The 25,498-nt window shown below is 42.0% G+C and overlaps 2 protein-coding genes across 10 annotated transcripts in view; one reads left to right on the top strand and one right to left on the bottom strand.

Moving 5' to 3' along the window:
• Positions 1–25,498, top strand: part of SCYL3 (SCY1 like pseudokinase 3) — a 44,344-nt gene that overhangs the window by 15,705 nt on the left and 3,141 nt on the right. For 7 of the 9 annotated variants that reach the window (XM_077901609.1, XM_077901607.1, XM_077901614.1 and 4 more), the window contains 8 exons: positions 2,148–2,261; positions 4,134–4,190; positions 5,385–5,487; positions 6,683–6,794; positions 8,835–8,912; positions 11,233–11,372; positions 12,686–12,870; positions 23,104–23,275. In XM_077901609.1, coding sequence (XP_077757735.1) covers positions 2,148–2,261; positions 4,134–4,190; positions 5,385–5,487; positions 6,683–6,794; positions 8,835–8,912; positions 11,233–11,372; positions 12,686–12,870; positions 23,104–23,275 — 961 coding nt within the window. The remainder of the gene's footprint in view (positions 1–2,147; positions 2,262–4,133; positions 4,191–5,384; positions 5,488–6,682; positions 6,795–8,834; positions 8,913–11,232; positions 11,373–12,685; positions 12,871–23,103; positions 23,276–25,498) is intronic. The other 2 variants (XM_077901613.1, XM_077901612.1) reach the window with 2 other exon arrangements.
• The window catches only part of FIRRM (FIGNL1 interacting regulator of recombination and mitosis), a 43,723-nt gene continuing 42,876 nt past the window's right edge, over positions 24,652–25,498 (bottom strand). The window contains exon 26 of the transcript XR_013381933.1: positions 24,652–25,091. The gene's annotated coding sequence lies outside the window, so the exon portion shown is untranslated. The remainder of the gene's footprint in view (positions 25,092–25,498) is intronic.

Below are 25,498 nucleotides of genomic sequence, written 5' to 3'. Positions count from 1 at the left end.
ATTTTGGAGGAAGAAAAGACTATTTCTTAGAAAAAGGCAGAGTTTTACACACTCCTTCTTTTTTTTTTAAGATTTATTTTTATTTATTAATGATAGACATAGAGAGAGAGAGAGGCAGAGACACAGGCAGAGGGAGAAGCAGGCTCCACGCAGGGAGCCCGACGCGGGACTCGATCCTGGGACTCCAGGATCGCGCCCTGGGCCAAAGGCAGGCGCAAAACCACTGAGCCACCCAGGGATCCCCTACACACTCCTTCTTATTCAAGTAGGCAGTGCTATTGAGAAACAGCCTCTTTTTTTTTTTTTTTTTCAAGGTTATTGTCACACCTGGGTGGCTCAGTGGTCGAGCGTCTGCCTTTGGCTCAGGTCGTGATCCCAGGGTCCTGGGATCAAGTCATGTGTCAGGGTCCCCACAGGGAGCTGCTTCTCCCTCTCCTATGTCTCTGCTTCTCTCTGTGTCTCTCATGAATGAATGAATGAATGAATGAATGAATGAATAAATAAATAAATAATCAATCTTTAACAAAAAAAGTTATTTATTTATTAGAGAGAGACAGAGCAAGCATGAGTGGGGGGAGGGGCAAAAGGAGAGGGAGAAGCAGACTTCCCACTGAGCAGGGAGCCTGATGCTGGACTCAGTCCTAGGACTCCATGATCATAAACTTAGCTGAAGGCAGACACTTAACCAGCTGAGCCACCGAGGCACCCCCAGAGTCAGTCTCTTAACACTGTGGTCAGGTTTGCTCTTAAGGGGATGAGGGTATAGTGCCTTTGTTTACTTCTGGTCTATTCTTGACAGTATTATTGAGCTATTTCTTGATAGGATTTATATTCTGAAGTACTAAGGCCTTTGGCAGTCCTCCAAGATTTAAAATTACTAGTCACAAGTTAGAAACATTTCCATTTGACTCATCTCGGTGTATTTTTTTTAACTTTTTCTATTAATGGGAGACAGATTCCAAATATCACTTTGGATTTATTGTCTCTTAAAAGTATGTTTAAGATTCACGTGGAGGCATTTTTCTTTGTTGGAGACAGTACATGCACATGGTAGAAAGTTTGAATAGTGTGGGAGTGCATATAAGGAAGAATAAGCCCTCCCATCCTGAATCCAGCACCTACCTCTCTCCAGAGGCAACTGTGGTGATCAGTGTATTCATCCAGAGATGTCAGTGTGCATAGAAACCAGATATGCATATACTTATTCTTGTTTTTTTCTCAAATGTAAAAATACCAAACATATTCTGAACCTTCCTTTAGTATATATATGTCTTGGAGTGTTTCATATCAAAATATGTACATACTTGATCTAGTGAATACTATATTTAAGATGTACCTGTGTACTGAAATGATTTCTAGTTTGGGAAAAAAACATATGCTCCAATCTTGTTCTTATTTTCTTCTTCCTTCTTATTTATTTGACTATATTATTTTTTATAGTTTTAAATTTTAGCACTCCTGGGTCTGTAGGGTATTTCTGGTGGTCCTTACCATTCCATTTTCCTCTTCTTTGGGCAGTTTTTTAATGCCTACAAGATTTCAGGTGAAGTGGTTCTGAGTTCATGATAGAATATAGGTGAGAAAGAATTTAGAGGAGAAAAGTAATACAATAACCTGTGGAAGCAAAGATAAGCTTTTATCTTTGAAGGATGGAAGCAAACGATGCGGGTTTTAACTCAGTTGAAGAAACTTTCAGTTTTCCTGACACCCATAGAACCAATGATTTGAGCAAAGGAAAAGCCTTTCCAGTGTACTTTCCTGTACTTTAGCCTCATGATGCTGAAGCAGGCTTGTTCAGCCTGTCATTCCTGACATTTGTACCTTGATTCATTATTGCCACAACTGGGGCAACTTGTCATATCTTTTTTTTATGTTCAGTATTTAGTTTTTAATTTATTTTTAAAAATATTTTATTTATTTATTTGAGAGAGAGCACGAGCAGAGGGAGAGTCAGAGGCAGAGAGAGAAACAGGCTTCCCACTGAGCAGGGAGCCCAACTCAGGGCTCCATCCTAGGACCCCGGGATCATAACCTGAGCCGAAGGCAGACGCTTCACCAATGGAGCATCCAGGTGCCCCCGTATTTAGTTTTTTAAAACTCCTACTTCAAAAATTCTAGTGGCAGCCTCTTCCTGTTGTTTTTTCTAGGGACACCTAACACACAACAACGTGTGCTTGTCATCTGTGTTTGTGAGTGAAGATGGGCATTGGAAGCTGGGAGGAATGGAAACCGTGTGTAAAGTTCTACAGGCCACACCTGAGGTGAGCCACGGGATAGGCCCTCTATGGCCCTCGACTTTGAGAGCATTGTGGTAGGTGGTTCTTACCTAGAACCAATTTTCCTTCAGTGGTAGGGTGATCATAGACTTGGAAACTTGACTTTTTTGTCAGTGCTCACATTCACAGGGCACTAGGGATTTTACCCTTCAGAGGGGCCCTGGCCGTCATTTATTCCTGTCTCCTCATTTGGCAGCTGAGGCACTTGAGACTGAGAGGTAAAATGGCTCAGTTAACTTTTTAATTCAGTGTTCCTCCTGCTGTTCCTGTAGTACCCTGCCCTTAATGACTTCACTTAATGTTTAATATTAGAATTACCTTTACGTGTCTGTTTTCTTTCCCAGTGTTTGAGCTTCTTGAGAGTGTGAACATCTCGCACATGTATCTTTACATCTCTGCCTAGACTAGTGCCCGGCATGCATAGGTACTCACGAAATGTTTCTGAACAACCATCCACATTGTCCAAAGTTGTACATTGTGTCCTGTGAGCTGGAATCAGGATGCTCCCAGAGGGCTGTGTTGTTGCTGCCTCCATGCTTCTTAGTTGTCTGACTGGGATCTGCACATTTCCCTCCTAGCTTGATGCACTTAGTCTCTTTTGTTTCTTGTTTTCACCACTTTGCTGTTGCCACTAGACCTGGTCTCTCTAAAAAAACAAACAAAAAACCACAACCAGTCCCATCGTGGCAACCCCCCTGACATGGTGGCTCACTGACTTACCGACTCTGGCTGCTTTCCCCTGTTCTCTTGTGGGGCTCCCACATGTGAGCCATGCTGAATGTGCACCTTCCTGGGCTTTTCCACCATGAAGACGCTCCTCTGATTATTGCTGCCCCAGGCCATCCCTTTCTTCTCAGAATTCACCGTACATCTAATGAGTAGACCAGCATGTAGTTCATCCTGTGACTGATGTTCCAGGTTCTTTACCACAGCATCTAAGGCCCTCCACAGTCTCTTCCCTGGCCTCCCTTGAGCCTACCATACTTTGTCCGGTTACCAAGCTGCAGTCTGGCCCCACCCTGTTCCAGGCAGCTCTGCTGTGTTTTTGGATGTGGGGTCCTCCTGCTCTTCTTCCTTTGTGTGCCATTCTGTTGCTGGGAGGCCCGTCTTCCCTTGGGCTCTCTGGAACGTATAAGGTGAAGCTAAACTCTAAGATCTAGCAAGGTCTCTTTGTGAAGCCCTCCCCTGGGTATTCCCTACCCAACATAATTAGGCCCTCCTTCTGTGCTTCCATGGCACTTGGCACGTCACTGAAATTATTAGTTTACATTCTAGGTTGTGGGCACTTGGCTGGGGGCAGGGAATTTATCATAGTCCTTCTGTATTCCTTGGACCGTAAGTGGACATGGAAGCTCTTCAAAAATATTCTTTGAATCCGTGAATGAATGTCCTTGTTCTGTGGATGTCCTCTCTAGCTTATAAGGTCCTCCACTTTTGTATCTCATGTGGCAGCAAGCCTTCAGATTGACTTGATTCAGTTGGAAGGTTAACGATAGATTTGTTCTATGCTAGAAAAGCCTTTTATTGGGTAATAACTATGCAGGATGTATTCCTAATTGTTAGTATAAGGCAGTGAGATGCAGAGATGCCTATGAACAGCAGAGGGCATCTTATGCCGGCTGGAGGGGACAGGCAAGGGTTCTAACCTGCATTTTCTACCAAGCCTCGTGCCATGCCAGGTACTGTATTTACATTTTTTAACTAGCAAGGTTTTAAATTTGTCCATTTAACATGTGGCATTGGTTTGAAGGCTTCATTGCTGCTGTTCATTGCTGGTTGCTTCTGTAACTTGGTGTAAGAGATTGGTTCACCAAACCTATGTATGAATTATTTTCCTTGATTTATTTCTCTGTCTAGTTTCTGAGGAGTATTCAGTCAGTAAGAGACCCAGCATCTATCCCTCCTGAAGAGATGGTAAGATGATATACGTCAGCTGTAACGAAGGCTTCTTTGTGTAACTGAGTATGAAAAACTTAAACGACCTTTCGTCTACCCCTTCTTGCTTGGCTACATTGTGGATACCTCATAATGCCTTTGGCCGTGACAGCTTCTCAGATTAATCTTATCACCACAGCAGGGAGCCTTTTTCTTGACAGTCCCGTTCCATTTTTGGTCGTACAGACTGCCATGACACTGTGTAAAGATAGAGGTATGGCAGGGTGAAGAGAGTTGGTTTTTCATACACATTTCATGGTCCTTATATTTTGCTGGAAGCCCTGAGAGCTGGGGAAGCCACAGCCCTAGCCCTTCTAGGGCTTCCCACAAGCCTTTCATCTACGTATTGGTGATCAGTTAGGATTCCGTGAGGTACAGAAGAGAGATTATTGGCATTAATAATCTTGTGTGACAAAGGTCCATCTACAAATTTCCCTACTAGGTTGATGAACCTTTCTATTCTGTTTTGTTTCTGGTCTTCACCACCAGGTACTGATGAAGAAAGACTGTATTTACCAGTAAATATGAAGGAAGTTGCTCCCTCTAAATTGTTTTAATAACTATTGTAAACAGTGATCCCTGAAGACATATTTAATATACTGTACAGGAAATACAAACCCAATTACAAATCTAAATATAGACATAATACTAGAAATAAATCATGTTGATCCAAATCAGTACTGTGTGTATGTACTAGTGTTTTTCAGACTGATTTGTAGGGTTTAAATCGAGTTAGAAATTCTGATGAGCATTTTGAGAAAAGGAGTAAAAACGAAATATCACTAAGTACTGTAATAGTAAGGCTAATAAGTATTGTTTTATGAAGTTTTTGTTTCCATTATGTGTGTATTTATACATATGTGTGTACAGTACTACTACCACTAAAAATAATAATAAAAATTTTTAAATCTGGGTTGCAGTCAAAAATATTTTTGAAAGCCATAGACATATCATATTTAGGCCTTTTATTTTCTTCTCGCCCTTGTTTGATACTTTTAAATCTTTGATAAATTGCATTCACTCATAGTTTAGAAGCCTGTAAGCCAGTGTTTGGTACTATGTAGTTAGCTGTGAGTATCATAAATGCAAAAATGGGAGACAGTGCTGCAGAGAAAAATTAGACATGTTTTATTCGGCAGATTCTCAAGTTTTAATGATCTCTACTGCTTTTAGTCTCCAGAATTCACCACTCTGCCAGAGTCACATGGACATGCCCGTGATGCCTATGCGTTTGGGACATTGGTGGAAAGTTTGCTAACAATCTTAAGTGAACAGGGTGAGTCGGAGTTCTTCTACATCTACAGAATAAGTAAGAAAGTCATTCACAGCCTGTTCTGCATGGATTCAATGGACTGCAGTCTGTGATGATAGTTAGGAACCTGTTGCTTTCCAGGTAACCTGTGTAGGGCAGATCTTCAGAGCAGTGAGGAAGGAAGCTTTGATTTCTTTACTTTGCATAGTTAGAAGCATTTGAAGTAGGAGCCCCTCCGCTCTGACTGCAAGTATCACTGGCTACCTTTCTTATTAAGTGGTGTTGATAGGCTGGTCTAACGCCTCTGTTCCTTACTCAGCCAGCCGTGTAAATGAATGCTGTTACTGACTGACATGTGACAATCTGAAGGAAAGAGGAGGATTCAACATTTTTTATTAATCTAAGTCAAGCTTACCATTTATTTGCTCTTATTCTTTCCAAGTCCTTTTGATTTGTTTCTTCTGGATATAATGTACTCTTTACCTTTTCTTTGGTTGCCCCGGAAAGTCCAGGCTACTGAGCACGTGGTTTTCTTCTCTCTTTTGAGCTCTCCAGTGGCACACCTGGAGCCAGCCTCACTCTGCTCCTGCCACTCGAGGCCTCTAGGTGCCTGCCTGCCTCTGGGACTGGTGCTTACCGCGTGAGGCCCTCGCTGGCCTGGCTCGGGCTTGCACTTGGCCCAAGCTTCTTTCAGTTCTCATGGGGTTTCTTTTACTAGGTGCCTGCAGGGTTCTGAAGTTACAAGCATCATTCAGCTGCTGGCTCTAAATTGTCTCAGCCTGAATACTCCCTTAGGGTCAGGAAGCCTCCCTTGTGGGGAACGAACACACTACTCCACTGTGTCTGGAATGGTGGCAATTATGTACCATCCTTGGAAGATGAGAGAATACAGCCACTCAGAAAACATTTCCTGTTCTGTGGAGGGGAACCCTGGTGGGAAAGGCCCACAGACCTGCCCTGTTAGACATTCTTCCGGCCTGAGCTGCATTAAAGTGCCAGCCAGGGAGCAAGGTTGGGGGGTTGGCTGTGTCGGCAGATCAGTTTTCCTCACCTGCCGGAGGAGTCTGGCTTCAGGCAAGCAGGAAGCTGGTTAGCAACAGCCAGGGCTTTGTTTGTTTGGGCTTTTACAGGTTGGTTTTTGCTCTCGTCAGTCTCCAGCTATAGAGGTCCTGGAAAGAGGGAGAAGGCATTGGAAACTAACTGTAGCTCTGGATTTCAGTTTCAGCGGATGTTCTCTCCAGCTTCCAACAGACCTTGCACTCAACCCTGCTGAATCCTATTCCAAACCGTCGGCCAGCGCTCTGCACCTTACTGTCCCATGACTTCTTCAGGTGAGGGAGTCTGGTGGGCCTTGCAGACCCTCCCACTGCCTCTGGCCTGCTCTCCGACCTGTGCTCGGCCCTGGGGCTCAGGGGCTCCGACACACGGCCCCTTCTGTTGTTGCTGTTCATCGTCAGGAGAGGTTAAATCACGTCCATGTGGGAAAATAGAGGGTGAGATTGGGCTGCCTCTCAGGTTCCTATCACAGGAAGTTTGAGAAATCTTTAACTGTGGTGAAGGTTTGAGTCTAAAGTTACAACCAGGTCCCCTTAGGACTTCTGATGGAGAAGAAGCTAGGCTGTGTCCAGCGGTTTGCGGTTGTCAGGTAATTGAGAAACTCCCCTGCCATCATGTTATTGATATGAATTGTTACTGTTGAAATTTTTTCTTGTTGGGGGAACGGAGCTCATTTTTCTTCAGGCCGAAGATTGTCTTCTTGGTTTAGTAATTCGTGATGGACGAGCACAGAGGTCGATTTAAAGGGAGGGCACGACAAAATGTTAATACTGTCACTGGATTCAGAGATGTTTCTGAACCTCTCTTCAAGGTCAGTTTTAATGATGCATCCTCCTCCTCCTTTCCATGACTCACAGGTTAACTTCATGGTCGCAACTTTTATTAGCAAAATTGACATTATGTCCATTTTGAAACTAAAGATCCTTATGTGTTTGCAGTTGGAGGGCCTGAGAAAAACCAGAGTGAGGGGAAAGCTGATGTTATCCTCAGAGGGGATGAATTACCTCCAGGGTGGAGCTAGAGGCCATATTAAAAAGGGCAGAGGGGTCATTACACTAAATTTATTAGAATTTTGTGTTTCAGAGAAACTGTTCGAAACCTTTCCCATTACAAGTCACTTTATTTACCTTGATATAAGGCACTTTATTTACCTTGATATAAGGCCTCTACAAAGAATAGTCCTTTACTGCAAGTAGATTCTCTCATCGCTGTGTGATAAGAGTTCTTTAGTGATAATTGTATTTTAAGTAGAGATGGGAGAGAAAGCTAAAACACACACTGTTTCCCCCTTCCTGAATTCTGATGGTTAGACGTGAGACGAGAACCTGGCCAGAGAGAGCAGGAGAAGCCGGGTTGGCATCTCTTGCTGAGGCAGCCGAGCCAGCTTGATGAGTCTTCAGTTAAGACTTTTGTGCTTTTTGGGATCCCTGGGTGGCACAGCGGTTTGGCGCCTGCCTTTGGTCCAGGGCGCAATTATGGAGACGCGGGATCGAGTCCCACGTCGGGCTTCCGGTACGTGGAGCCTGCTTCTCCCTCTGCCTGTGTCTCTGCCTCTCTCTCTCTCTCTCTCTGTGTGACTATCGTAGATTAAAAAAAAAAAAAAAAAAGACTTTTGTGCTTTTTCTCTGCTGCTAAGCCAGAGTTTGGAAAGGGGTGTGGATGTAAGATGTGGCGACCCCGGGACAGGAAGCTGGTGAGGCTGAACACGGCAGTGTCCATCCCAGGCCCAGTAGCCTTGTCCTGAGAGATAGGGGAATGGGAGCAGACTCGGGGACCCTGTGGGGAGCCCACAGCCTCTCACCCTCCTCCCTACCGGGTTGAGAAAATGGCCTCCCCGCTTCAGGCAGGAGTGATGGGAAGGCTCCTGTGATTGGCACACGAGATGCCTCTCCCCCAGCCCTCTCGTAGTTCTCACTCCACCATAGCAGACTAGAGATTCAGCAACTGTTGCAGTGCTTGATCACCTCAGTACCATCGCTCTCAGGACAGTTCATTTCACCACATCTGTTGCAACAGAAGTTCAGATGCCTCTGATTGCTCAAACCACCGAGTCTATGGGTGTTTGCACACCATGTGTGCTGAAGCCTGTATCCTTTTCACAGATCTCTTTGCTGTTCTTAAAATGCTGGATTCTTCACGGGCTGGTTCAGAGCCCCTGCCTCATGAGCTATGTAGTTTAAATTATGTCTTCTAAGTGGCACAGGACATTGTTTCCTTGAAGACTTACGTAGTGTGGTCTGTGGTTATTGCTTCTGTGTTTAACATGCCTTCTGTAATCTATTGTCCTTTATATTTTTTTTCTCTTTGGCATTTAGGAATGATTTTCTAGAAGTTGTGAATTTCTTGAAAAGTTTAACATTGAAGAGTGAAGAGGAGAAAACTGAATTCTTCAAGTAAGTTCAGAAAGTTAAAGGCTTAAAATTCAGTAACGTGGGGATCCCTGGGTGGCGCAGCGGTTTAGAGCCTGCCTTTGGCCCAGGGTGCGATCCTGGAGACCTGGGATCGAATCCCATGTCAGGCTCCCGGTGCATGGAGCTTGCTTCTCCCTCTGCCTATGTCTCTGCCTCTCTCTCTCTCTCTCTCTCTCTCTCTCTCTCTCTCTCTCTCTGTGTGACTATCATAAATAAATAAAAATTAAAAAAAAAAATTCAGTAATGTGGACTAAGTCTGTGTCATCACTTCAGGTATTATAGAGAGAGGACTTAAGACATTTTATTTCTTGGACCAAGTTTATCAGACATTTCCTATGTGCTGGCTTTCTGCTAGGCCCTGGGTTGGAGGGAGGGTTTCTGGTGGAGAAGCATACAGACTGGTAGTCCTTAAATGGTGATAGAGCTTGTAGGCGGCATTCTGAGACCCCAGAGGATGAAGGAGGCAGTGGTTGGAGAAGAAGTATTCTAGGCAGAGGGGCAGCATGTATGAATGTGCAAGTCAGAGCACGGTGCATCCTGTGTGTGGCACAACTAGCAGCTAGGTTCTAGTGGAGTGCAATCTCCAGGGCAGGGTTGGGTGAGAGACACCCTCAGGTAGGGTGGTGAGGAGCATTGACACTGTTCATAAGCAGTGGGCTTCAGGCATCGAAACTGTGGAAGTCATGGAAGCAGGCTATGAGATGGTTAAATCTCCTGAAGCAGATCACTCTGTTGTCTCTGGGGAGCACAGATTTATTTCTCATGGGACTTGGATGTTGGTAGACCATGGCGGGCCTCAAGTGAGGTCAAGATAGATAAGAAGTACTCACAACATCAAATTGGCAGGTCCTTAATGATTATCACCAAGAGCATGAGAGGATCCTGGAGGAGAGGCCCTAATGCACAGGGATTGGGAGGAGTTTGGGATCAGGCTATCTCTGTGCCATGTGTGGAGCTATAGGTGGAGATATGTGTGGGCATTTGGCCAGATGGATCTGAGGCCCAAGAGAGACATCTGCAACTGACAAGCCAGCAGTGAGGATTGGGGTGGAGGAGCTTGCAGTTGGTAACAGTTTCTCAGAGAAAGCAAGGACATGGGGAAGACCATGTGCTCAGATTGTAACCTGGGGAACCCACCCAACCTTGTAAGGGGGTGGCTGAGAAGTGAGACAAAGCAATGATGGTTAGAGGAACTTCAGAGAATGCCCAGAAGCCTGGGGAAGGTGGGGGGATGCCTGGTCACCGAGGAGTTCAGGGAGCACGGGCAGCCTTCTCTGAAGGGGAGCCAGGCCACAGTGAGTACAGAAGTGAACAGAAGGTGAGAAAGTAGACATTGGATAAAACCTCCTGAGGCTTCAGAGAAGAGAGAACAGACAGTAGCTGGAGAGGGGAGTGGAGATGGGAAGGACATTTTTAAGGGTGGAAGAGATGTGAGTACGTCTGTAGGCTAAGGGAGTAGGGCTCATGGAAGATAGCAGTCCTGGAAGAGGATGGGTGAAGGGTGTTGGCTGCATGGAAGGCAGTTGGAAGAAAGAGGAGGCCCTGGGACCCTTGGGACCTAGGGAGGAAGCAGGAGTGAATATGTAGACCTGTTTGTTCACAGTGGCCTGTTTCCTCATGTGGTTAGAGGCAGGACTTCTAACGGTGATAGTGAGAGTTTACTACTGTTGCTCCCTAATATCTGGGTCCCTCTTTTTTTTTTTTTTTTCAAGATTTTTTTTTTTGAGAGAGGGAGACAGAGAGCAGGGGACAAAGCAGAGGTTGAGAGAGAGAGAGAATCCCAAGCAGACTCTCATGAACATGGAGCCCAACATGGAGCTTGATTCCACGACCCCAACATCATGACCTGAGCCAGAATCAAGAGTCAGCCGCTTACTGAGCCACAGAGCGCCCCAAATTATCTGTGTGTTAACAGAGTGCTCTTACATGTGTTATTTTAGAAAGTTTAGTAACAAAAGCTTTTTTGTTGTTGTTCACTGTGGAAACTCTACATAATCTACTATCCTCCATGTTTTTTTTAATTTGAAGAAAGTCCTTTTTATTGGGTAGGAAGCCTCTGGCTTATTGGGGAAAGGATTGCAACCTTTCATAGCTCAGATCGGAGCTTGTATATATGCCGGCAGCCTTGTCTCACCCTCTACATTTCTCCTAAAAACCTCGGACCTCCCTGTGCACTTTTCCTGGCCACAGTGCGTAGTGCTTCACTCTGACAGAAGTAGGAGAGAGCTGTATGTCTGAAGTGTACAAGGGAGTGGATCCGATGTCACAGCCAGGTTCCCAGGTTCTTCTTCTTTGCCCTCAGATTCCTGCTGGACAGAGTCAGCTGCTTGTCAGAGGAGTTAATAGCCTCACGGTTGGTGCCTCTTCTGCTTAATCAGTTGGTGTTTGCAGAGCCAGTCGCTGTGAAGAGTTTTCTTCCTCACTTGCTCGGCCCCAAAAAAGGTGAATTTTTTTCAAAGGATTATTGGGTATTAAGGAGTTTGGGCATTACTAGTCTTTATTTGAGCAGACTGAGATTACTACCTGGTATAGGTAGAGAATGTCTCTAAAAATAGCTATTGGCCTATGAGGTGATCATTTTGACTAAAACCTGGGTACAAGAGCCCATGAGGTAAATAAGGAGCATCTCCTGGAGAGTCAAATTTACCGTAGAAGGGTAGTATATTGAAAAAGTCCACACACACGTAAGATTAGAATAGGAGATGCACGTGGAGTTTTAAGGTAAGGCATACATCGTCATAGGACTTTTGCATTTGCAGTTAGGCCTGTGCCTTCTGACTTCCCAGGAGCAACCCATTTATTTTGTATTTTCAGTGGAAAGATTGAAAAGCATGGAGATCACTTTCCTACTTGGAGCTTCCGTTTTTTCTGAATGTGAAATGAGGTTATTATTCTAATACCCTGTTAAGTGCTGCAGATGGTAACATACCAGGTTAGAGAATACAGCATTAACTCAGTTCTATAGAATTTTTTGTTAGGTAGAATTCTGTTTCAGAATTTATTAAAAGATCTCAATCCAAGAAAGTAGCATTATAGGTAATTATTTTACAATGTAGAATTTTTTTATATCTTTTGTCATTCTCTGAGGTGTTTTTTGTTGTTGTTGTTTTCCCCAATTGTATAGTTGACACACAGTGTTACATTAGCTTCAGATGTGCAGCATACTGATTGGCCAGTCCCCGAATTTTTCTTTATAGCTCTGACATTTTGTTGCTCAGTAGACCTTAGATGGGGGTGTGCTTCTGAATCACCTGGGGAACTTTTTAAAAATTTGCTATAAGACTGATTCACTGGTCCCCAAATGACGATGATGGGTGTCTCTGATAACCACTGCCATAACTAGCAGGAAGAGATGACCACCCAGCGTCAAGTCCTGTTGTGACATTTAACACCTCCTGGTTTTGCAGATAAAATGCAACAGCAATAATGATCTAATTTAGTTAATGAAATTCCGCATTAAGTGGAAACATATAAAAAGTTACTGATTCCGGAACCTATTAAAATAGAAGCTTTTTTGTTACTGATGAAGTCTGATAGACCATTTCAAAAATATTTCTACAATTAAGATAATTGAGCCTTGAGTGATTTGGGTCAACGACAAAGGTTCCCTTTGGTTTGGGGCCCCTAAGAATTTAGAAGAGTACTTAGAATGTGTGTGCAGTTGAGGGCTCAGTTTATAAATTATCCTTTGTGCTCCCTTCACGGAAATGACAGTGTTCTTTTTTATCTCTAACCACCTGTGATCTGGGGGATAGACAGTGCACGGGGACAGACCCCCTGTCTACTGTCACCAGCCCTGTTCCAGTCACGGGTCATCCCGGTGCTGCTGCAGCTGTTTGAGGTTCACGAGGAACATGTGCGGATGGTGCTCCTGTCCCACCTGGAGGCCTACGTGGAGCACTTCACTCAGGAGCAGCTGAAGAAAGTCATCTTGCCACAGGTTAGAGGCGGGCGCTGCACAGGCCATCTGGAGTGTGGCGAGGAGTGGTGGGTGCAGCAGGCACTAGTCACTTGGGGCCCAAAGGAAGGCGGGGGTTTTGGAGCATGGATATTGTTGCTTCGGAGGCTCTCAGGCAGCGGTTGGGTTTCAAAGCTACTGGGATTCAGAGGGCTCAAGTTCAGCTTGCATTTCCATTCACATAGGCAGATTTGCTGAACTAACATATCTGGTCTTAACCCAGGAAAAACTGTTATTCTGTTTGCTAATTCTTTGGGGAAGAAGAACAGGAGTCCTTTGTGGATGCTTTGTGACATAAACCGCAAGTGTCCATAATTATATACCATAAGATAATTCGGTTCTAACCAAGAGGAGCATGAAATCATTCCTACCAGTGGTCCCCCGCCTGTTGATCAGCTGCTCGGGGGCTCCAGGTTTGCGCTGGATTACTGTGGCTGATGGAAAAAATTACCACAACTGGCCTGGCTGAAAACGATAGAAATCTCTTCTCTTCTGGTTCTGGAAATCATGGTGTCAGTGGGACTGTGCTTCCTCTGAAGGCTGTAGGGGAGGGTCCTTCCTTGCCTTTGTTCCCAGCTTTCTGGTAGCTCCCAGCAGTTCTTGACGTTTCTTGGCTTGTAACTGTGTCATGCCGATCTGCCTCTGTTGTCATGTGGCCTTTTTCCTCCGTGTCTTCACTTGGCCTTTTTAAAAAGACACAAGTCATTGGATTCAGAGCCCACCTTTACCCAGTGCAATCTCATTTTAAGTTCGCATTCCAGGTGGACATGATTTTTTAGGAGACAGTCTTCTAAAGTACAAGATTTTAAAAGGTTTTGTCAGCCCTGTGATATCTTTCAGGTAATTTGTTTTCCTGAGATTAATTTATTTGCACATTATTCGTAAGGCCTGGTTTCCTGCCAGGTCTTTTGTTTAGGCCCTGGGACTGTAGGCGTATAGAATGTCCCTTGCTTTCAGGGAGCTAAGAGGTAGGAGAGAGACGGGTTTGTTGCTGTTGCTATATAACACCCCCCCCCCGCCCCCCCCCCGCCCCCCCCCCGCCCCCCAGTGCCTTAGTGCCTTAAGACAACAGTCATTTTTGTCTCACAATTCTTTGGACTGACTGGGCACAGTTTGGGGATTCTGTGATTCCAAGTAACATCAGCTGATGAGCTGTCCCTTGGCACGCTGGAGGGGATGGCTGAAAGGCTGAGCTGGGCCAGGCTCCACTCTCCATGTAGTCTCAGGATATGTCAGGGCCTCTGTTCCCCTTTGTCCCATCTCTAACAGGGTGGTGGACATCTTGCATGGCTGCCCAGGACTACCAGAAGCACTAGAGTGGCCTTCCTAAGGCACAGGTTAAGAATAGATGGTGTCACCTCCATTACATTCTCTTGGTTTGAGGGAGTCGTAAAGTCAGCCCAGGTTAAGTGTTGGTTTACACAAGTGCATGGATATTGGGAGACCCGGGGCGGGGGGGCTGGCTTTAGGGCCAAGCAAACCCAACGTAGCACTTTGTAAACACATCTGCAGCAGTAATGTTATTCTGATGTTGTGTGTCTAAAGGGGTAGAAGAGGGACAGAGCACTCCCCCCACAATCGAGTTCTCATAGGTCTCAGAATTGGCACTGAGCCGAGCTCAAAGAATGACTCGTTGTCAGCGTGTGAAAGACTATGAAGCCTCTCCTCTGTAGGGGAATAACTTGGCCAATTTTTTAAAAAGATTTTATTTATTTTAGAGAGAGCACATGAGCAGGAAGGGGCAGGGAGAGAGAATCTGAAGCAGACTCCGTACTGAGTGTGGTACCTGATGCGGGTCTCAATCCCACAACTGTGAGGCCATGCCCTGAGCCAAAACCAGTCAACCGACTGTGCCACCCAGGCACAGACCAAAACTTCTGAGACCTGCATGTGGCTGTCTTAGTTGAGTTTCTTTAGGTTGCAAGGAACTGAAACCCACTTAAGTGAAAGCAAAACAAGAGGCTTTAATAAAAAGATGTCAGGACCACCTTACATGGAAATCAAGTGCAGATGGGACTCAGCCATATGGTCTTCGTTTCTTTCCTTTCTCTTTTTATCTGTCCCACTTTTGACTTAACACAGACCAATTTCATTGATGGGCATGTACACATGGCCAAACATGGTTGTCCCCGTAGCTTTCAAGTTCATTGTTCTCATTTTAGCAAGCCATATTGGTGTCTTTACCTTCCAGTTATTGCTGGAAAGAGATCTCAGTTGGCTCAGTTTGGGCCAGATGTTATGTGCATCAGATATTAAGAGAGTTTTCCAAGACCTGTCCTTTTGCGTGTGTAAAGCTGGGAACATAAGCATGAGAGCCTGGATGAGTGATTCTGAGTGTGCTCAGTGGAACACTGCCAGCTCGAGAACTGTGTTTATGGTCCTGAAATGATATGAATACAGATAAGGAGAGTGAACATTTAAAACATTTTTCAACTGGGATATAATTTACATATAACGTTAGTTTTAAGTGTACCACATGATTTAGTATTTGTATATATTTGTAAACTGATCACCCCAGTAAGACTTGTTGATATCTGTCACCATACATAGTTTATAAAATTCTTTTTTTTAATAACTTTTAAGACTTACATTCTTTGCAACTTTATGCAGTAAAGTAATATTAGTGATAGTCACCATGCTGTATATTACATCCCCATGACTTTTTTTAAGATTTTTATTTATTTATTTGAAAGAGCACAAGCGAGGGGAGGAATAGAGGTAGAGGGCTCCCCACTGAGCAAGGAGACTGACATGGGGCTCGATCCCAGTGCCCTGATGAGATCATGACTTGAGTGGAAGGCAGATGCTTAACCAACTGAGCCACCCAGGTGCCCCTGACTTTTTTTTTTTTTTCTTTTAAGATATATTTACTTGAGAGAGAGAGTGCAAGCACACAGGAGGAGTAGAAGGAGAGGAAAATTATAGTAACTCTGTGCTGAGCGAGGAGCCCAGCACAGGGCTCGATCCTGTAGCCTGAGCCAAAACCAAGACATTTAACTGACAGTGCCACCCAGAGACCCCTGACTTATTTACTTTATAACTGGAAATTTGTACCTTTTGACCTCTTCACCCATTCTGCCCTCTCCTCACCATCCTCTTTCCCACCTCTGGCACCACCAGTCTGTTGTATGAGCTTTTGTTCCTTATTTTTTCTATTATTATTATTATTATTATTTTAAATTTTTAATTTTGGGGGGCGCCTCGATGGCTCAGATGATTAAGCATCTGCCTTCGGCTCAGGTCCTGATCTCAGGGTCTGGGATTGAGCCTTGTGTCAGGCTCCCTGCTCACAAGGAGTTTGCTTCTCCCTCTCCCTCTACCCTCTCCCCCACACAAACCCGGCCATACCCCCTGCTCATGTTCTTTCTCTCTCTCAGTCTCTCTCTCTCTCTCTCTGTCTCTCAAATGAATACATAAAATCTTTAATAAAAAAATATTTTAAAATTTTTATTAAGTCATCTCCACACCCAACGTAGGGCTTGAACCCATAACCCCAAGATCAAGTCACATGCTCCACTGATTGAACCATCCAGGCACCCCTGTTTTGTTTTTTTGATTCCACCTATAAGTGAGATTATATGGTATTTGTCTTTCTGTCACTTATTTCACTTAGCATAATGCTCTCAAAGTCTCTCCATGTTGTCACAAATGGCAAGATTTTGTTTTTTATATGGCTGAATTATATTCCTCTGTGAGTATATGTGTGTGTATAAATTCACATTTTCTTTATTCATTCATCCATTGATGGACACTTAGGTTTCCATATCTTGGATGTTATAAATAATCCTGCAGTAAATGGGAGGGGGTTGTTAAATGTAAATTAAATGTAAGTTAGTGTTTTTGTTTTCTAAGGATAAATTCCCGGAATTGGAATTGCTGGATCTTACAGTAGTTCTCTTCTGTTCTGTTCTCCTTTTTGAGGAACCTCCATATTGTTTCCAAGTGGCTGCACTGATTTCCATTCCCACCAGTAGTGCACTAGGGTTCCCTCCTCACATCCTCGCCAGCCCTTGTTACCTCTGGTCTTTTTAATAAAAGTCATTCTAATAGGTATGAGATGATGGCTCATTTGTCCTGATATGTCACTATTACAGTGTATCATTGACTGTACTCCTCATTCTGTGCCTATTTCTCCTGTGATTTACTCATATGTTGTAACTGGAAGCCTGTACCTCTCACCCGACATCGTGCCCAGCCTTTTTCTCCCTCCTCTCTGGCAACCATCAGTTCTCTGTATTTATAGGTGTGATTCTGCTTTTTGTTTCATTTGTGTGTGTGTTTTGTTTTTTAGATTCCATTCATGAGTGGAATCGTATGGTATTTGTCTTTCTGAGTCTGACTTGTTTCACTTAGCATATCCCCTCTAGGTCCATCCATATTGTCTCAGGTGGCACGATTTCATCTTTTGTCACGGCTGAGTAGTATTCCACTGTGTATATATCCAACGTGTTTCTTACCATTTGTCTATTGATGGACATGTAGGTTGTTTCCATGTCTTGGCTATTGTAAATAATGTTGCAGTAAACATGCAGTAAGCCATGTAGTGAACATGTGCCTGTATCTTTTTTTTTTTTTTTTTTAAGATTTTATTTATTTATTAGAGACAGAGAGAGAGAGAGAGACAGGCAGAGGGAGAAGCAGGCTCCATGCAGGGAGCCTGACGTGAGACTCGATCCCAGGTCTCGGGGATCGTGCCCTGGGCTGAAGGTGGCACTAAACCACTAAGCCACTGGGGCTGCCCATGTATCTTTTCAAATTAGTGTTTTCATTTTCTTTGGGTAAATATCCAGTAGTGGAATTTTTAGATCATATGGTATTTCTATTTTTAATTTTTTGAGGAACCTCTATACTGTTTGCCACAGTGGCTGTACCAATTTGCATTCCCACCAACAATGTATTAGGGTTCCTTTCTTTCCATATCCATACCAACACTTGTTATTTTTTGTTTCTTTGATTTTAGCCATTCTGACAGGTATAAGATGATAACTCATTGTGTGGTTTTGATTTGCATTGTATGGCTTTATTTCTGGGTTCTTGATTCTGTTACACTGATGTATGTGTCTGATTTTAAGCAAATACCATATTGTTTTGATTCTACAGCGTTGTGTAATATGCTTTGAAGTCATGGAGTGTGATACCTCCAGCTTTTTTCTTCTTACGTTTGCTTTGGAAAAAAAAAAAAAAGATTTGGCTATTGGAGGTCTTTTGTGGTTCCATAGAAATCTTAGAATTATTTGTTCTAGTTCTATAAAAAATGCCATTGGTATTTTGATAGGGATTGCATTGAATCTGTAGATTGTTTGGGTAGAATGGGCATTTTAACAGTATTAATTCTTCTAATCCATGAGCACAAGAAAATTTCTATGTATTTGTGTCTGCAGCTTCTTTTATTAAATACTGACGTTTTTCAGGATATAGGTATTTTACCTCCTTAAATTAATTCCTAATTATTTTATTCTTTTTGATGCAGTTGTAACTGGGATTGTTTTCTTAACTTCTCTTTCTGGTAGTTTGTTATTAGTGTATGAAATGCAACAAATTTTTGCATATTAATTTTGTATCCTGCAACTGTACTGAATTTTTTTTTAGATTTATTTATTTATTTATCCATGAGAGAGAGAGAGAGGCAGAGACACAGGGAGAGGGAGAAGCAGGCTCCATGCCGGGAGCCCGATGCGGGACTTGATCCTGGGACTCCAGGATGGCGCCCTGGGCCAAAGGCAGGCGCTAAACCGCTGAGCCACCCAGGGACCCCCTGAATTTTTTTTATTACAGATTTTTTTTTTTAGTAGAGTCTTTTAGAGTTTGACTACATATATGTTTTCTGACTAGTCATATACATATATACATCATCTGAAAATCGTGACATAAAACTGAAAAAAAAAAGTAAAACCTTCTTTGTGATTTGTATGCCTTTGATTTATTTTCTTATATAATGGCCATGACTAGGGGGATCTTTCTATTCCTCATCTTAGAAGAAAAGCTTCAACTTTTCAGTGTTGAGTATATTGTTAGCTGTGGGCTTGTCATAGATGGCGTTTATTATGTGGAAATACATTCCCTCTATAGCCACTTTGTTGAGAGTTTTTATCATAAATGGATGTTGGCTTTTGTCAAGTGGTTTTTCTGCATCTACTTAGGTGATTTTATGATTATTAACCTTCATTTTGTTAATGTGGTATATTACATTGATTTGCAAAAGTTGAAACATCCCTATGTCCCTAGAATAAATCTTACTAGATCATAGTGTATGATCTCTTTAATGTATTGTTGAATGTGGTTTGCTGGTATTTTTTGAGGAATTTTGCATCTGTGTTTATCAGGGATATTGGTGTGCAATTTTATTTTTTTTTATAGAGCCTTTGGTTTTGATATCAAGGTAATGCTAACCTTATAAAATTGAGTTCTCTCCTCTTCAATTTTTGGAACAGTTGAAGATTGGTATTATTTCTTTAAATGTTTGGTATAAATTCTTTTTTATTTATTCATTCACGAGAGACAGAGGGACAAAGACATAAGGCAGAGGGACAAATAGACTCCCTGCGGGGAGCCTGATGTGCGACTCAGTCTCAGGACCCTGGAATCACAACAGGAGCCAAAGGCAGACACTCAACCCTGAGCCACCCAGGTGCCCTGAATGTTTGGTATAATTCACTAGTGAAACCATCTGGTCCTGGACTTTTGTTTGTTGGGAGTTTATGGATTATTCAGTCTCCTTCCTAGGGATCAGCCTGTTCAGATTTTCTGTTCCTTTATGATTCAGTTTTAAGAAGTTGTATATTTCTAGGAATGTATCCATTTCTTCTAGTTTATCTAATTTGTTGGCATATAATCACTCATAGTAGTCTCTTATGATGCTTTGTATTTCTGTGGTATCAGTTGTAACACCTCTTTTGTTTCTGATTATATTTGTGTCCTCCCTTTTTTTTTTTTTTTGATGTGTCTAGCTAAAGCTTTCAGTTTTATCTTTTCAAAGAACCAGCTCTTAGTTTTTTTTGTTGTTGTTGTCTTTTTAGTTTCTGTTTCATTTATTTTTTTTTCATTTATTCTTTTTCTAGCTCTTTGAGGTATAAAGTTAATGTTTGAGATTTTTGTTGTTTCTTAAGGTAGGCTTTTATCACAGTGAATTCCCCTCTTAGAACTGCTTTTGCTGCATCCCATAAATTTTGTTATGTTGTTTTTCCATTTTCATTTATCTCATAAGGTTTATTTTTTGTTTCTCTCCTTTGATTTCTTCTTTGACCCATGGGTTGTTCAGTAGCAGGTTTAATCTCTTATGTATTTGTGAATTTCCCAGTTTTCTTCTTGTGATTGATTTCTAGTTCATACCATTGTGGTTAGAAAAGATGCCTGATGTGGTTTCAGTTTTCTTAAATTTATTGAGACTTGTGTGGAAAATGTCCCATGTGCACTTGAAAAGATTATGTATTCTGCTGTTTTGGATGGAGTGTTCTGTATATATCTGTTATGTTCATTTGGTTTAATGTGTCATTCAAAACCACTGTTTAAAAAAACAAAACAAAACACTTTCCTTCTTGATTTTATGTCTGATTTATCTTTTGATGTAGGTGGGGTGTTCAAGTCACCTATAATTATTATTACTATTTTTCTGTTAATATTTGCTCTGTGTATTCAGGTGCTTCTATGGTGTGTGTATAGCTGTTTACTATTGTTCTATCGTTTTGTTGGATTTCTTTTCTATCCTCTTGTTGGATTGATCCCTTTATCATTATGTGGTGTGCTTCTTTGTTTCCTGCTGCAGCTTTGTTTTAAAATCTATTTTGTCTGATAAAAAATATTGCTACCTCAGCTTTTTTTTACTTCCACTTGTTTGGAATATCTTTTTTAATTCCTTCACTTTCAGTTTGTATGTATCTCTAGATTTGAGTGAGTCTCTTGTAGGCAGTATATTGATGGGTCTTGTTTTTTTATCTGTGCAGTCAACTTGCATCTTTTGATTGGAAATTTAGTTCATTCATGTTTAAAGTAATTATTGATAGGTATGTACTCACTGCCATTTTAAACATGTTTTCTGGTTGTTTCTGTAGTTCTTCTGTGTTCCTTTCTTCTCTTGCTCTCTTCTGTTGTGGTTTGATGGTTTTCTTAGTGTTGTGCTTGGATTCCTTTCTCTTTTACATTTTGTGTATCTATTACAGGTGTTTGATTTGTGGTTAGCACTAAGTTCATATATAAAATCTTGTGTGTATAGCAGTCTATTTTAAGTTGATGGTCTTTCCAGTGCTTTCTTTAGACTGTGTTTGAACTTAATTTTTACTACCCCCCCCCCAACCTTTTATGTACATGAGGTCATGTTTTATATCTTTTTTTGTGTATTCTTTGATTTTTGTAGATTATAGTTGATTTTACTTCTTTTGTGTTTTAACCTCCATATTGCTCTAAAAGTGGTTATCTGCCTTTTACTATATGTTTGTTTTGCCTGTGAAATTTTTTCCTTTCATAATTTTCTTACTATGGATTATGTCATTTTCTTTCCACTCAAAGAATTCCTTTAACATTTCTTGTATGGTTGGTTTAGTAGTGATGTACTCCTTGAACTTTTGTCTGGGAAACTGTCTCTCCTATTCTGAAAAATAACCTTGCTGGGTAGAGCATTCTTGGTTGCAGGTTTTTTCCTTTCAGTATTTTGAGTATCCTGCCACTCCCCCTGGCCTGCAGAATTTCTCCTGAGAAATCAGCTCATAGTGTTATGGGATTTTATTTGTCTGCAACTGTTTACTTTTTTTTTGCTGCTTTTAAAATTCTCTCTTGATGATCATTTTCATTTCAGTTATATTGTGTCATGGCATGGGCCTTCTTAGGTTAATCTGGTTAGGGGCCCTCCTTGCTTCTTGGGCTTGGATGTCTGTTTCCTTTCCCAGATTAGGGATGTCTTCAGCAATTATTTCTTCAGATGAGTTTTGTTTTCTTTTCTCCCCTTCTTCTGGGATTCCTGTAAGTACTGTTATTATGCTTGATGTCACTGAATTCCTTTAACCTATCCTCATGTTTATTATTTTCCTTTTTGCCGTTCAGTTTGAGTGCATTCCATTACCATTTTCCAATTGCTGATTCACCAATATCAATCTTCTATCCACTAATCAACTGATATTTCCTTAGTGTATTTTTTGTTATTGAATTTAATATTTTGTTTGTTGAAATGATTTTTGTTTTGTTGAAATGCTGATTTCACCCACTCTTTTCTCAAGTCTATTGAGTATCTTTATGACCATTACTTCGAATAAGGCATATTGTTTATCTCCATTTCATGTAGCTCTTTTGTTGTGATTTTGTTCTTTCATTTGGGGACATGTTCCTTTGTCTCTTCATTTTGTCTCTCAGTTTGTTTCTATGTATTAGGGAAATCAGCTACATCTTGTGTGGAAGAGGTCCTGTGGTGCCCAAAAGGGTAGTCCTTGCCAGGTCATCAGTACCAGGCACTCCAGAGGGGTCTCCTGTATGGGTGATGCATACCCTACTCTTGTGGCTGAGCCTCATTTGCCTTTAGCACAGTCAGCTCTTGTGACCCACTTTGCCTGCTGTGGACACAGCGGACAGTGTTTGCTCCCTGTGCTGTTGAGAGGCCTGAAGCTGCTCTGCGCTCATTGGTAGGTAGGGCCAGTTGTCAGACTAGATGTCTGCAGTTAGCTCCTCTGCCACAGGTATAGGCTCTTGTCACTCTGTCTTTTGACTGAATATTTAGATTCTCCAAAGATTTGGAGAGGCCTCTATAGCCATACCACCCTGAACCCCACCCCATCTCAGCTAATCTGACAGTAAGCAGGGTCAGGCCTAATCAGTAGTTGCTGGGAGGCCTCCTTGGAATACTAGCTGTCGTCAGTATTTAAGAGGCTGTCGTCTCTTAAAGAGCTGAGATCTCCTGAGTGCTCAGCTGCCTCTGATCCTGGGGCATGAGCTGACAGGAATGATGGACAAGTCTAGAACCTTTTATAGCAGTTTCACAGTAATTTTATATTATTTCTAATGTCTTTTTGTTTTTTATTGTATTTTTAATGGTGTTTCAGTCTGTGATTGATTGGGAGGGGAAAATACTGGTCCTTGACCACGGTCAGTTTTGAGAGCTACTGACCTAGAACACCTATGTAAAAAATGAAGTCATCTGAGCAAGCATAGACTGATTGCAGTCCAGTTGGTTGTTTATGGGGACAAAAGACAGGCAACATGGTTGTGTACACTTATGACCTGATTTGCTCCTAGGTGTTACTGGGCTTGCGTGATACCAGCGATTCCATTGTGGCAATTACTCTTCACAGCCTAGCAGTACTGGTGTCTTTACTTGGACCAGAGGTGGTTGTGGGAGGAGAAAGAACCAAGATCTTCAAACGCACTGCCCCAGGTTTTACTAAAACGGTCAACCTTTCCCCAGAAGGTAAGAATGAAAAGTACAGCTTTTTATTTTAATTAGATTTTTAACAAATAACATGGTGGGTTGTCTTCAGTCAAATGATACAGAGAATGGTAAAGAGTAATTTCCCTTTCCCAATTCCTTCTGGGTGTGTAAGGTAACCAGTTTTAATAGTTTAGTGGGACTCTTTTCTTCCCTTTTGTAAAACCCACAAAGACACACAGATGTATGTTTATACACACATGCCCATATGTAGAATTTTTTAAAAAAACAATGAGCAAATACTACGTGCAATTGTACAGCCTAATTTTCACACGTAGTGGCTTATCAGAGACTGGTTTCTAGGTCAGTACATAGTAATGACACCTTTTTTGACAGCTGCCTAATATTTCACTGAATACGATTCAGTGATTTCCCTCTTAATGGATATTGCTTTCATTTCTGGATTTTTAACCACTACATTGATGCAGCAGATGTCTTTGTACCTGTATCTTTATGTAGTTTGGCTTTTATTGCTAAAAGATAAAGTCCCAGAAGTAGACCTACTGAGTCAAATGATGTATATTTAAAATTTTAGTAGATACTGTCAGCTTCTAAAAGGGCTGTAGCACCTTATAACACTAGATATTCAAATTTTTCTGGCATTGATGGCCTTTTAAGTAAAGAGCTGTTGGTTTTTAGTTACTTCAAGAAATCCTTATTTCTGGGCTATTTCCCATTGGATGTTACATGGGACAGAGCATTACTTTCTGGTCTTTGTAGGCAGTAAAAGTCAAGAATTTTATATCAGCATTATTGCTTCTTTGGTCCTGGGTATAACCTAGAATCAGATGGTGACCTTGTGAGGAAACGCAGATCTCTGATTCAGTTGTCGTGGATAGTGTATTTGATATTATCCGAATAGTTACAGTAGAAAAGATCAGATTTTCCCCTAATTTTGATGCCAGGAGAATCTTTAAAGCAACACTGGCTTTCTGAAGTTTTGATGGGTCCATGTCTTCATGGTGCCAATGAAGTCTGTGTCCAGATTTGCAGAAGGTCATGAAGAAGCTGCTCCCTCCTCTCCTGCCAGGATATGTTCACACTGCATTGAGTGAATGAAGGCCGTGTGTTACCAGTTTTTCTCTTAGCAGAGTACAACAAACAGCAAATGAGAGATTTATTTATATTTCCTAACACAGGAACATTGAGGGGATGGTGGTGGTGGTATGTGCTATTTTGAGATAAGACTGTGGGAGTCCATCTCAGGGCAGCTTTGTATGTTGAATTAGCAAGAGTCCCCATTCTTCATAACTGTTTTATTTATTAGATGCAGTTTCCTAGTTCTGGACATTTTATATACTATTGACGTGTAATCTTAGAAACCAAAAAGGCACCAAAAGCAGGAGTAACAAATGAATTTTTATTAAAATAGATGTTCCTGGAGACTTTACAAAACAGATCAAGGTCTGATCCCACTGACTTCCCAAAGTAGTTAAACTCTTCATCCAAGATGGCTGTCGACCCCTGGTTGCAGCCTGCATTTCAAGTTCATGGCTAGAGTGGTCCTTCTGAAGGATGAGAGAGAATGCTGGGGAGGGGGCATGGATACAGGAGGCTACCCTTAGACTTTTTCCTCCTTCTGTTCTTCTGCAGTTTCACTATATGGTCAGACTTCATATGGGATAATATTGAGGTTTATGAAAAGGGTAGTATCTTACTTACATTAGGGAAGTCAGTCTGGATGGAGGAGAGTTGGAGGAGACCCTGGGAGGCCCTCAGCAGGGAGGGTGGTGGCAGAAGCAGGCAAGAGGCTACAGGGCTTGCAGAGGTCAGGCAGGGCCTCCCTGTGATGACCTACCTAGGCATAGGAAGTATTAAGCCAAAAATTTTGCTGGAATCCTTTGACCAAAGCCCACTGTTGAGTATGAATTTTCTGGCAAACTGTTAAAGACCATTTTTTTTTTGGAAACATTTTTTTCCCCCAGCTGGGAGTTAAATGTTTGTAACATAAAATTTACCATTTTAACCATTTTTACTGTACAGTTTGTGGCATTAAGTACATTCACATTGGTGTGCTTGTATTCTTAGACTTTTTTTTTTTTTTTTAAGTAGAATCAATTATTTTAAATTGACAAAATGTTCAGTGGCTGTTAACTTTTTTAATTAGGTATTCTAAAGGTTATATCTAATCCAACTGCTCACCCAATGCTTGAACTGTTTCAAGTCCCTTACCATCATGTAGACCTCAGCCTGCCCTGAAACACC

The sequence above is a fragment of the Canis aureus genome, chromosome 6, assembly GCF_053574225.1.
Source record: "Canis aureus isolate CA01 chromosome 6, VMU_Caureus_v.1.0, whole genome shotgun sequence".
NCBI lineage: Eukaryota > Metazoa > Chordata > Mammalia > Carnivora > Canidae > Canis > Canis aureus.
This window is presented reverse-complemented; position numbering and strand designations above follow the sequence as displayed.